We start from the raw sequence: 12,978 nt of genomic DNA, 5'->3' as shown, positions 1-12,978 counted from the left end.
GGGTTGTATTCATGGCCTCTTGTGATGCATAAGTCTTCCTTTTTTTGAGCTGAAGTACTAAATATAACTTCCTCCCTCATTGCCAACAGGCTTGGAAACATCTGTCTTCCAAGGTGTATGAGATCCTGGAGGAGCTGCGAGCTGTGCAGGTGTGTGTGTGTGTGTGTGTGTGTGTGTCCGTGTGTTCAAGCAAGTGCACACATATGTTGTTTGTAACTGAAAGCCGGGCTGGCCCCATATTGTGAAACTGGGCTGCGGGGCAAACAAATCAATAGAAAAACAGCTCCGAGCGACTTGCCTGTGTGCTGAGAGCTCACAGCTGTCACCGGCCGTAAATAAAGAGAATCATGCATGCTCTCTCGGCTTTGAAATGTGAAGCGGATTAAATAAAGTATTTTTTATTCTGTCTTGCTTATTACTGCGCCAAGCACCTGGGACTTCGGCTTAGTTGGACTTTTTTGAACCGTTCCATCCTAGTGAGGACTGATTTGTTTACCGTGCGGAGGCATCTCTCGCTCTCCCCAGGTGTTTCTGAAGAGTGACGACCTGTGTCTGATGGGGGGGGAACATGCTAGGAGGAGGCCCACCCTGCCGTCGGCACACATTCTGGCTATGCACGTCCAGCAGCTGGAGATCGGAGCCTTCACTCTCACTACCGGAGCTTACAAGTGGACCAAGCTCAGGTGAGGAGAAAATATATATATATAAATATATATATATATATCCTTGTTGATCGGTAACACGCCGCTGTTTACCTTTTTTACTAAAAGAGTTTCGTTCCTGATCAGCTCACATGGCCAATTAAAAATACAATCCTACACATCCATTTTTATGGCCTAACGGGCTCAAATGTAACGCAAATAATTCTAATTATCCCTCCGCCCCCCTTCCTATAACAGGTGTCCTCCTTGTCATTTAACACAACCATGATTTTACCACATGCTGCAATTTGCGCTCATTTGTGTGACATTGGTGAAATAGACATCGAGCCAGAGAAATTAGCCCGCTACCTGTCCCATCCAGTGACACAGTATATCAGCAGTAAGTGTCACTATGTGAAAACCAGCTCCCCCACCACCACCACCACCTCCCCGAGAATCCATCTCTGACAAAGTCGGCCAACTCGATGACACGTTTTTCCCTGCGTCCTTTTCCTTCACTCCAATATGGCCGACCAGATGCCGGGGTCGCGACAAGTGGCGGTTGGATGGTAATGGCACAGCTGTTGGGATTTGGGTTATTGGTTGGGGTGCCAGCGTTGCACCAGATGGCGCCCGTGGGATGCGGTTTGATTGGGAAAGAGGTTTCGGGGCAGATGCTGCGAGGCGACCGGCTGTAGCCAGATGCTGGGGTCCGAAGGTCGAGCAGGGAAAGGAGGAGACGCAGCTAGTTGCTATGGAGCCGGGGTTATCCCCGCTCTTTCCGAATCAGGTCACAGACAAAACCGATGCCGCTGCCTGGAAGGAAACTTAGGTAGGATATGCACCTCGATAAAAAAATGAAGCTATTCACGTTTTCACTTTTCTTTCTGTTCTGTATTTCTCCATCCGTCCTCGGCTCCAGGAGCATAGCAAAGGTCGTGAGTCAGGTCCACGCCTTCCAGGAGACTGTGTACCCGTACAGCCCGGACCGGGAGCTGCAGGCCTACCTTCGGCACCGCATCGCCTGGCTCGCCACCTCCGACATCCACCTCTTGGCCACCGACAGCGACGCCGGCCTCCAGCAGACGAGCGAGCGACAAACGCGAAGGATCCAGGACAAGCTGAGGCGGGTGAAGGCCACTTTCCAATGAGCCCCGACCCAGTGACATCTCGGACCCCGTAGCGGGGGGCCATCAGTGGGTCAGCGCCTCCTGTTTAAGACCAGACTGAAGCGCCACGACCCCTCTGGCCGCCGCTGCTGTCCCGGCAGCAGAGCCTTGTGAACTGGGAAACTTTGCCACATGTTCGCTATCTGTCAGAGGCCCCTTAACTAAAGTCAGTAAATCAGTGTATTTATAATTCAAACCCTTATGGTTACACAGATGGTTTTCCACCACCAAGTGCATTATTGGATGAAGGCTATGATTTGCGATGATTCGTTCGCGGCTTGTATTCTGACATTTTTATCTTATTCATTACGATTGTAACCTGTAATGTGACAGTTATGACCTCATGCGTGGACTGAACATGGCACCAATGCAGACTGCATGTCCCACATCGAGGCTCGATTACCAGCATGGCAAAGCGTGGCAACTGCACAATGACATCAAGACCACCCACAGGCCCCCAAAAAAGCCACAGGGTCACATGGTGCAGGTGATGATATCAATGCACCGCCGCTCAAGCACAGAATCCGGCTTTTTCTATCTGGGGTTCTTCACTTTGGCCTGGAGGGAGCTTTCTCGACAACTATCACATGAATTGCTTTGAAAGTTTGCATGACCATCCATCGAGACTTCCAGGAGGAGGAGTCACGATTACTCTGATGGTCCCCTGCGTGACGGTGAGGTTCACGTTTCTGGTTCCAAGTCTCATGAACTATCGGACGGGTTGCAATGTAATTTGACTCCGAGAATCGCGTTTTACACAAGATAAAGTACAACTCCAGTGATCACTTCTTCTTTTCATTCACCTCCATCATTAGGTCATAATGCAAAATTTGAGCCCACTATTGATTTGAACATATTAACAACTTTGACGGTACATAGTTTTTAATGCTAATTAGCTAATGTTGGCACGCAAGCAGGCTAAACTAAGATTGTGAACATTATGTTTGTATGTATGTTTTTGCGTAATTGTGAGCATGTTAGCATTCCGACTTTGCCATTCTGACGTTAGCATTTGGCTAGCTCGGGCGCTCTTTGTCTGTCCACATTTTGTCTGAAGGTAAAAAATAACTTCGAAGCTGCCGCACTGGGACACAGATTGGAAAATGCCGGCCGTCACAGAGACATGGGAAGTTCTGACAGAGAGTATGGGCACCTAGTAACCTAATCCTGAGTCCTGACTAATGATCCCGTGTCAAGATGTCAAGAGGTGTATATTTCTTGCTTAAGTTGTATTTATATGACACAGCAAACCTGTGAAAGGTGCGTAATTCCAGCCGGAAATGATTGTGCATATTCCATAGAAAGGTGACAGATTTGGGGGATAAACAGGGGCCATGTCAAACATTCAAAGACTTGATGTTGCTAGAAAGCGTGCGACTTGTTGTAGAACGGGACCAAACTATTCAGAATGTATTTGATCTACCGAGTTGTTTTCTTGATGATATATTTTGGTAACAAAGTGCAGTTTGTCTTTATTAACCGGGTGAGATTTACACGACTAGATCGGCAAACGAATATCAAAGTGTGAATCCCATTCAAACAGCACAACGTGTGACGCGGTTGCATTAATTGTCATCACATGTGTAGTACAGGGCCCAAGCAAGGCGGCAGTCATGACAACGTCTCGCCGTCACAGAGGAAATTATGGAGCGTAATGAGATGTCAGCGTGCAAAATGTCGTTTTGAGGAACGATGTTCAGTCTATTTTTCTATTTTCCGCTCTCCCTCTTTCTCCCTCTCTTTCTCTCCCGCCCTCTCTCTCTCTCTCCTTCCCTCCCTGCACGGTCTTCTACCGTGAACTCCACCGTGGAGATGCAATGTGACGTGCCATGAAGGTTTGCTTAATTCAGCCAAATAAATGAGATTTTATAAGCCACGTCTTGCCAAGGCGAGTTATTGCCAAAGAGTATCCCTGCATACAGGTTGCAGGTTCCGGTTGCCTCCGTCTGGGCATGTGCAACATGGAAGGGGGTTAAAAGTATAAAAGCACAGTGAGCTTTTATTGCTTCCTGGCATTTGCTGCATTATGTTTAATGTCAATACAAAATACAAAACCTGACCATAAGGACAATTTATCAGCTTTGCATTATTATCCTCATTCTGTTGACCTCGGCTTTACTTACTTAACGTTTGGGTTTGTACATCTGACGAAGGGAATTACGTCACCTTCCATGTACTGTGGGCTGTGTTTGGGGTCAATTAGTTAGCTCTCTTGACAACCAACCTTTACAAAACTCTGATAACATAATTAAAAATAGACTTCTTTGTGATTTTAGAGGGGTGGCGCTGCCTCAACAGCACGAGCAACTCCAACTCTGAGCAGATGGAAATCCACTGTGTTTAACCGCTGAGGTCTCCACGGCCCCCAAACAGAATCGTTGCCTGTATATTAAGTAGACTTCTGACACCATGGACTCAAACTAATCACATTTATATGCAGTTCTCATATTGTTAGTCATAAAGTGTCAGTGGTGGAATGTGTCCGTGCACATTTAACTTTTACAGTTTTGAGCAGCCTGCATGTTTTACTTATTCATATTTCCATGTGATGCCACCATTTCAGTCAACATGTATCTGACAGCTGTGCATAACAGTAAAAAAACACAAACAAAAAAACAAATCAAATGATGAATGCAGGATGTTTTTCTTCTCTTTGATATTTCTGGAGGGTGGCACTAGTTTTATTTTAATGAAGGACTAACTGAACCACTGGAGTCTCCAGGAAATGTTCATGAATAACTCTTATTCATGAACATTCCCGAATGTTCAGGAACAGGAACTTCCCGAATGTTTTATTTACTATGTAAGTTATAGAAGAAAAAGTACAGCTCCTACAGCTCCTACAGTCTCTTCTCCCGGCCTTTCCCTCCGGGCACAGAAAGAGAGAGCCCAGGCCGAGCTGAGGAAATCGGCGCAGTGGGAAAGCGACGTCCCGGGCGGCTTTTTTTATTTTTTGGTATTGTTATCTAACGGACTCATCTTCAAAGCGTCTGAGATAAAGAGCTCCAGAGGGCTATGGAGAGGGGGGGGGAAGGGCGGGAGGGGCGACAGATCACCGATGGAGAAGACGACCGGGCCCCTACCTCTTATCTGCTTTTGTTGGACAACGAAGCGATCAGTTTAGCGCCAATTGTCCCCGAAGCTGCCGCACGCGGAGATCTCACACAGAAAAGACAAGGATGAGAACCTATGGGACATGATGTGTTCCTGCCAGTCAACTCCAGGGCCAATGAGTAGTATATGTACATACTAACACACTATTAAAATATGTATGACTGTGCGCGGCTTTTGGCATGTGAGCCAATTAAAGGATTACCTGTCCTCCCCTACACCTACACCCCCCCTCCCCTCCCCCAGCTTCCTCACAGCTTGTTTTTGGCATATTTGCATGTGAACGGCCCGACAATCAGCCGTAATTGTGTTGCTACTGTAATGCCTTTGATCCGCAATGTTTGAAGCGCCTGCGCCAAACGCTGGCTCGGACAGCCGGCGCCAGCGCTCACCGGGGTATCGGAGGCGGGTCAATATGAGGATCCTGCAGACCCAGTCTGGAGGATCCCCACACCCCACAAACACACGCACGCGCGCAAACACACACACACACACACACACACACACACACACACACACACACACACACACAAAGGTGGGTGTTGTATTCGTGAGCTGTGGAAAACATAGTCATTATTTTTGTTTAATAAATAACCACACTATTTAACAAAAATGCGCTATCACAAGTCCCGCGATCAAAAATGTGCTGAAGTAAGATACGTATTGGCTAAACGGAAAGCGCTGACAGTGCAGAAAACCCCATACTGATGCTGCGTTCATAACACTATTGATCAGCTGTGCTTGCTGTATAGTTGGCCACGCCCAATATTTCACGTGTACAAGCTTAATCTAAAAAGTAACTCGCATGGTTGTGAAATACATAGCACAGCTCCTGAAATGTGGTCAAATGGAAGAATATAGAACTATATGAGAAGAGAATGGATCTCCTCAAGTGAAGCCTCCAAAATGAAGTCGCCTGGCTCATACTTCCCTCTGATGCTCTGATGATTTCTGTCCGTTCACAGGCAGATTGAGAGACACATTAGATCCGTCATGGACAAGTTAGGTTGTATTGTCTAAAACGAGACGACTAACGAAGACGTCACTCTGACACCTCTGCCCGGCGCTACTGTATGCAGCGCGTCTGCAGCAGGGACCGCGCGCTGCATGCAGAGCCCCCTCGGTTAGTCGGGGCGGACAAATGTATGAGCTCAGGAGGATTCTCACAGACTCGACGGCGCCAGGTCTTCACACACTCACAGGATATGTAAAGACTTCAATAACGAGCCATTAACCCCTAATCATCGGGATCGATCGGGCGTTAACAAGGCCCTCTACATATGCAAATGACCGTGCCAAAGGGGCCCCCAGTGCTATAAAAGCTGACCCCCACTGGCCGAGGGGAGCGCAGGGAGAGATAGCTGCACACACATACACACACACACACCCTCTGACATTTGGTGACTGTACGGGTCACTGACCAACACTGCCAACATGGTGAAATACTTTTCCGCGGACTGGTTGGCTCAGAGCCATCGCGACACCGCGCAGACCTGGGGAGCTGGCATGGACTCCGCGTCGGTCTGTAAGCCCCACATGCCCTGCATGGTGCAGCCGCGCCCGCCGGCTTTTGGCAAGGGTTACCTGCAGCCAAAGCCCAAAGCATCAAAGCAAGTGGAGAGCAGCGGGCAGGACTCCAGCCTGTGCTCCCCGTTTCATTCAACAAGCTGCGCCTCTCCGAGTAAGTGCGCCACTTAGCAGCTCCTAACTTTTAAACCATAAGTCTTTTACGCCGCAAGCAGAGTTCCTAACAGTTCTTTTTTCATCCCCAGTTTCAGAAATCAGCGGCTATTCCTCCGGCTACGAGAGCGAGGCGGCATCTGAGTGCCTCTCTGTGGACGAGGGAAGCGACGCGGAGAAAGAAGACGCGCCGCAGCGTCGCGTGCGCACAAAATTCAGCCCCGAGCAGATCAACAAACTGGAAAAGATCTTCAAGAAGCACAAATACCTGGACGCTGGAGAGAGAGTGAAGACGGCGCAGAGGCTGAACCTCACAGAGACTCAGGTGAGAAGAGCCTCCCGGTGGAAACGAGCCCGTTTAATTCAACAATGACGGCTCCGCATATGTCTGGATACTAACTTCATTTTGTATTATGTTGCGCTTTGAGGTGAGGACCTGGTTTCAGAACAGGAGGATGAAGCTGAAACGAGAATTTCAGGACTACCTCGCTCCCCAAATCCCCCCGGTGTTGTTCCAGACTCTGCCCCATGTGCACCAGTACCACAACGCGGCCGTACAGCGACCCCTGTACCCCGCGCACTGCCCGGCCTTTTACCCGGCCCCCGCGCCGCAGCTTGTCCTCCAGCAACACGTGCGCCCTCACCAGCACCACCCTCCTCCTCCTCATCTCATGATCCACAACCCACATTTCTACTGAAGAACTGCCAGACAGAACTGCCGACCAAAACACTTAGAATCCGAAGTGCAATCCAGAGTTGTTTTATTTGATGTATGATTTATTTTTGTTATATTGGTTGTATATATATATTTTATCAAAAATTATATTTATCATCGAATAAACTTTATCTTCTATACTGCTGCACTGGACTTTGCCTTTTGTTTGCGTGGCTTACACAAGATATAGACGCAACCCCGGATATCTTCAAGATAATAGTGACGATATTATCTCTATTGCAGGATTAGTTCACCATGAATGGATCATCCCGCCTCTCATCTTAAGACGGGAGGTTGGGAGAAGGGACTGATGGGGACCATTATCACAACTCATTGTATGGAGATCTCATAATATCGAGATAAGAGGTCAAAGCCCAGCCCAAACAAATCCATATAAAGAAATCACAATAGGAAACCACCGAGGATTGTGGGTATGTTAAGAGAAACAACATCACATTGTGGGGTTTTATTGTTATTTCGACCAACAACGTCCCCCCCCCTCTCTTTCTTAGCCACACCATCGCTGCACTTCAAACACCAGCTGACGGGAGATCACTGTCAACAATTAGTCCTAATTAAGCCTCTTGTTGATGAGTTCACACTGACCACAGGAGCCCGCGGTCCGGCTCCAGAGAGTCTGGGGTTCTGTGTGGCCGATGAACCTGATCAGTGCGTTTTCAAGTCTGATGCCTGCCGGTTAATGCGTGAAGCAATCAAAAAGGTCATACATGCAAGCTGCCTGGGCAGTTGTTTCTTCTATTGTCTTGGTCAAAGGTCCATTGTGTGCTTTGAGCCATTACAGTTACCTGTTGCATGATGGGAGGAGGGGGGCGGGGGGGGCAGAAGCTCCTCAGCAAATGTCTCGTTCAGATGAGGTCAACAGAGATCAAACGGAACATTCTCACTTTCTCACTGTGAACACACCTCCATGTCCCACCATGACAAAGACTCCATTGCCGGATTTATCGGTTCAGATAGCAACTGTACACTGAGATTATTATTATTTTTGAAGTAAAATAAGCAAATCTCATTTTTTAAAGGACAATTTGTAGTTGTATGTTTCTATGTAGCTCTAGAATAGCTCTAGAATAGCTCTAGGATGTGCAGTGTTGAAGATTTATATTTGTCAATTTAAGAGAAAACAGGAATTAAGAGGTATTTTTATGTTGACGTTCTTTGTCGGTTTGTTCTTGATTCATGCCAATTTAACCACCCCGAGTTCACTTAAAATGCTTGAAACTTCCTTAATATGTTGCGTCCTGCTAAACGGGCACGTCACTGTTAATCAACACAGTGTTGCGCGTCTTAATGCTCAGGCTCACTGAATTCCATGATCTATTTTCCATCTTTTTTTTCTCCCTGAAAGGACAGAAATGACTGTGCGGTAATTAATATATTGCATGTGTTGCTGTGACATCAACAACACGTTACTCCACAACAGGGTTGTTCCACCACATGCCAACAGGATTACAGCCTCTCCTGATGACTCCTCAGCCATCTCAAGGCAGCAGCTCACCTGAATGAAGTGAAAGTGCGCACTAAAGCCACAGTTACGTGCAACAGATCCGTTGTTACATTTGGTGCAACCATCACCAGGCTGTAAAATAACCACACGACCCTTCTGCGCTTTCCTGCGCATCGCATTCGGCCGGACGCACAACAGCGATGTATGTTCATTGAGTCCGCACAGAGCAGCAGTTAAAGAGATAACAGCTAACTCTGTGCAGAGAAAGTATCGGCTCTTGATATCAGCTGATTGCGAAAACAGACAGGGTGGCTATATGGGCCATGACGCACCACAACATACATGTTATGCAGCTGCCGTGTGTTTAGCGTTTGATTGGCGTACACTGCACTCTTCTGTACCCACATCCAGCTCCCTTCTTCCATGAGTTCAACTGGAACTTACAAACCGTGACGAAGCGTTTCCCTGAACTCTTAACGTTAGCCAGAAGCTCTGCTATATTGTAACGCTGCTTGCGTAATGCAGTGGCCTCTAGTTGCGAATAGAAGTGCAGCAACAGACTTAACTTATTTCCGATTTGGGACTCCCAGGGAAACGCGTGAGAGCCGTGGATGTCGAAGTACCAACATTATATTAAACATCATGCATTCAATAACACCTGTTGGTTATGTGACAGCACCGCCGAAGGTCTCCCATTACGATAAACGTTTACTGAGGAGAGAAGATTGGAAAAACACACCAGCGTGCAACGAATATCCAAATAAATTATTGTTGAATGTCTTATTAATCAGTGAAACACATTTCCAGTGCCAATGTTTTGTTTTTCAATGCCAAATTGGATTTCCCATGCCAAAACGTACCACCACAGTTCTAGCTCCTTTTAATGCATTATCAACACCGTGGCTGAATATGATTGGATGCACTGGGACATTTTATGAGAGGGGGGGTGACGCTGGATCACTTCATGCGGGGATCATTTCAGTGTGAGATGTCAGGTAACTGACACTCAGACTCACTGGCGCCAGAGCATCTCCGCCAGCCAGGGACGTGAGAAAAACCATAACCCAGCCTCCATTAACCTTAATCACAACTGACCATCAAGTTCCGTCGAGATCCCTTTGCTTATGCAAATATAGACGTATGCCCCCTCCTCCACACGCACACACACACACACACACACACACACACACACACACACACACACACACACACATTGAGAGCAAATGCTGCCTCGCACTGGAAGCTGAAGGATGAAGGAAACGGGAGGTCACAGAACCGAGTCCCGAGTTCCTGTCCCGGTCGCTCGGTTGTGGCCTCAGCGCTTTCAGCACCCCATCCTGAGTGGACAGCTCCCCGCAGGCCGCCGCGGCTTTGACCCGCAGCTGCCACCGCTCCTCCACCTCAGCAGCGCTTCCAGTCCGTCACCGAAATTGCTTGAAATACTGACACAAATTTCTCCAGTTGCTCTACTTGCAGTGTCGTATTATCATTAAATATGCATATTCCACAATATCGCAGATATGATTACGTGTTCTGATAAATAACGTCCATATATGTTCTTCAGAGGGCCCCTTTTATTCTCTTTGAAATAATAGAAAAGACATTCTCCCAAAAAATGGGTCTGATAAAAATGTTACGCTTCAGTAAAATGAAAGAGAAAAAACCCATGAACTCTTGGCCACATGGAGATGTATAGAAATGATAGAACACACCCTGTTCTATATTTTCTATACAACTCCATCTGTATGGCCATTTGTTGCACTTTAACAAAACAAGGAACACACTTCACACTTCCTGTTTACACCAGATCGTGCTTTACTCTCTCTCTCTCTCTCTCTCTCTCTCTCTCTCTCTCTCTCTCTCTCTCTCAAGGTGATCAGTTTTTTTTCACACGCGGGTTGTGTTTTATTTGCTATAATATTATACAGCCACGTGCAACCTGTCACTCAGTCCCGTGAAGAAGCTGTAATAAAAAAAGAAAAGATGTCGTCTGCGGCCGCTGGAGGCGAACTGTTTCACCCTCTTGGCGTCCGGTGGCATGGCTCCAAGCTGTGCTCGCTCTCAGCCCGTTGTTGACGCGCATCTTCAAAGGGACATCAAAGCGGAGGGTAACAGCCAGATCATTGAGATCCATTGAGCTCTATTGTCCCTCCCAATTGAACCATTCGCACCTAGTCGGGAGACGCGGAGGGACGGCGCCCGGGAGTCTGCCTGAAGTGTATATTGCCTCACGTCGGGGAAAAAAAAATCATTAATGTGGCACCGGTTAACCGTGTAACTGATTAAGTCACTATTCACTCAGGATCAGCAGCTGCGCTTCGGAAAAGGAGAGGTGTGCTGGCTGCAGGGGATCAGAGACTGACGTGACGTGTCATGAGCTTCTTTCTTGTCAACATGTGCAGCCACTTATATCTGAATCAGCCTGTACTCCCTGCATATACAAGTAGATTAAAAAAAGGGAAAGTAAATACTTACACCTCCCACCAGGAGGCACAACTACCAAAGGAGATGAGGAGGAGGCCGTGCTTAACTACTATAATGATAAAGACGTCATTCATTTAAAAGGCTTACTGACATATTTCCATGTGTCCATGCAGAGCAGTCTGCAGCATTAACAGGGTCGGTTCCTGGCACTAATGGAGTCAATGAGCATCAATAAATGATCCATTGGAAGAGAGGGCAGAGCATTTGGTGACTTGAATGACAATGAGTGTTGTTCTTCTTCTCTGATCCCTTTAAACCAGGTGAATAGCTGGGAGAAGAAGAGCTAACAGTCCCACTGAGGCTGCGAGGTGGATAGCAGCAGACGGGCCGGAGCCAATGGCCGGATGACGGGGAGAGGCCGAAGGTTGTCCTCGAGTTCATGAGAGAGAGAAATCTGCAGCTTTAACTGATTATGGTGATGGAATTAAGCTCACAGTGCTCTATTAAGAAAGAAGAGTTTGATAACAAAAAAGAATAAAGAAATATGTGATCAGTTATGCTAATGTTTTATCTTGAAAACTCCCATAAGGTGGTTGAATGAATCAAGTTCTCTTTTGTCAGTGGTGGAAAGGAATGTTCAATGTTACTCCAATGATTCAGAGGCAAATATGATGTTTTTTTTCTTTGTAAGAGCAATTTTTACATCAATCACACCTACACCTACACCTACACACACACACACACACACACACACACACACTCACCCCCCCCCCCTTCCGTCGCTTTATGATTCCACGTTTTCCAAGCACACGTTTCCCCTCTGAACTCATCAGAGCTCATCAATGAACGAATACATCACAAGGAGTCAGTCCAAAGTCCACAAAGAAATGCACACAGAGTTGTTTAGCAGAACGTGCACTAAAATGTATTTTATTTTTTTCTTCCAAAACCCTTAATGCTCCTGAGACATGGTGACCGTTTGAAGGGACTTGACCCTTAGGTTTGTAACCTTCGGTGTAAACTAAGTTTATTTAAACAGTTAAAAATAACTCATTAGGAGCTATCAGTAAAATACAAATTATGAATTCATATTTTTTTTACCAATATATCATGCAGACCTGCTAATCTACTGATACTGGATTTTGACTTTACATATCTTTAACTTGAAATGGGGGTGTGTACATATTGTCGCTACTTTTCTTATAAGAATGGGTACCAAATCCACCACTGCCTTTTGTTTGAATCTCATCATTGAGAGTGAAATATATGATTATATGATGTAGTGTATTTATAGTCTTAGGTTTGATACACATAAGAAGGCATGGGGGGGGGGGCTTTAAACTATTTGTTGGTGACACAAAGACAACACTTTAGCAAACAACAAAGTACAATAGAAAAATGGTAGAATCTGTTCAAAAGTGCTTGTTTTAATGGGGTTAAAGCAGCAATACCGAGGCAATTTTTTGGGTACTGTTGCCCATCAGAGTTGCCCAAAATATTGCCTAGTGTATCACCACCCTAAGTCATGTGCAAATAAAAATGCAAAACAACCCTGTTCAAGTGTTTGTATTGTCTCAACTAAAAGACCCTGTTACAGATTGTTCAATAAAGTCAGAATGCATAAATGTCGAATACAGTATTTAATGGCAATATTTCTTTATTAGGCAAACAGATCTAAAAGCAGTTTTAATACCAGTTAAAGTTAGTTTTATATGAACATGAATAATAGAGCAAAAATGCAATATGACCTCACTTCTATACTATCACTCTCTC

The 12,978-nt window shown here is 46.2% G+C and overlaps 2 protein-coding genes across 2 annotated transcripts in view; both read left to right on the top strand.

Moving 5' to 3' along the window:
* LOC137780024 (kinase non-catalytic C-lobe domain-containing protein 1) overlaps positions 1-3,915 on the top strand; it is a 33,300-nt gene extending 29,385 nt beyond the window's left edge. The window contains exons 29-31 of the mRNA XM_068568331.1: positions 90-149; positions 526-683; positions 1,564-3,915. Of these exons, the coding sequence (XP_068424432.1) occupies positions 90-149; positions 526-683; positions 1,564-1,792 (447 nt within the window). The 3' untranslated portion in view covers positions 1,793-3,915. The remainder of the gene's footprint in view (positions 1-89; positions 150-525; positions 684-1,563) is intronic.
* A 2,440-nt stretch (positions 3,916-6,355) lies between these two features.
* LOC137780242 (homeobox protein vent1-like) lies at positions 6,356-7,299 on the top strand. The gene is made up of 3 exons (XM_068568690.1): positions 6,356-6,602; positions 6,694-6,926; positions 7,030-7,299. Exons 1-3 carry the CDS (start codon positions 6,356-6,358, stop codon positions 7,297-7,299), a joined length of 750 nt encoding a protein of 249 aa, XP_068424791.1.
* Positions 7,300-12,978: the final 5,679 nt, after the last annotated feature.

The sequence above is a fragment of the Clinocottus analis genome, unplaced genomic scaffold (assembly GCF_023055335.1).
Source record: "Clinocottus analis isolate CAN_PGR_092001 unplaced genomic scaffold, fCliAna1.0.p SCAF_8, whole genome shotgun sequence".
Lineage (NCBI taxonomy): Eukaryota > Metazoa > Chordata > Actinopteri > Perciformes > Cottidae > Clinocottus > Clinocottus analis.
Note: the sequence above shows the minus strand (reverse complement) of the source record. Positions and strands in the feature narration are given on the sequence as shown.

What these genes read in the sequence shown, in the direction of transcription:
- LOC137780242 (XM_068568690.1), top strand. Translation starts at nt 6,356, where the DNA reads ATGGTGAAATACTTTTCCGCGGACTGGTTGGCTCAGAGCCATCGCGAC. An exon ending in AACAAGCTGCGCCTCTCCGA is followed by an intron (nt 6,603 to 6,693) that starts GTAAGTGCGCCA and finishes TTTCATCCCCAG; the next exon opens with TTTCAGAAATCAGCGGCTAT. An exon ending in TGAACCTCACAGAGACTCAG is followed by an intron (nt 6,927 to 7,029) that starts GTGAGAAGAGCC and finishes TTGCGCTTTGAG; the next exon opens with GTGAGGACCTGGTTTCAGAA.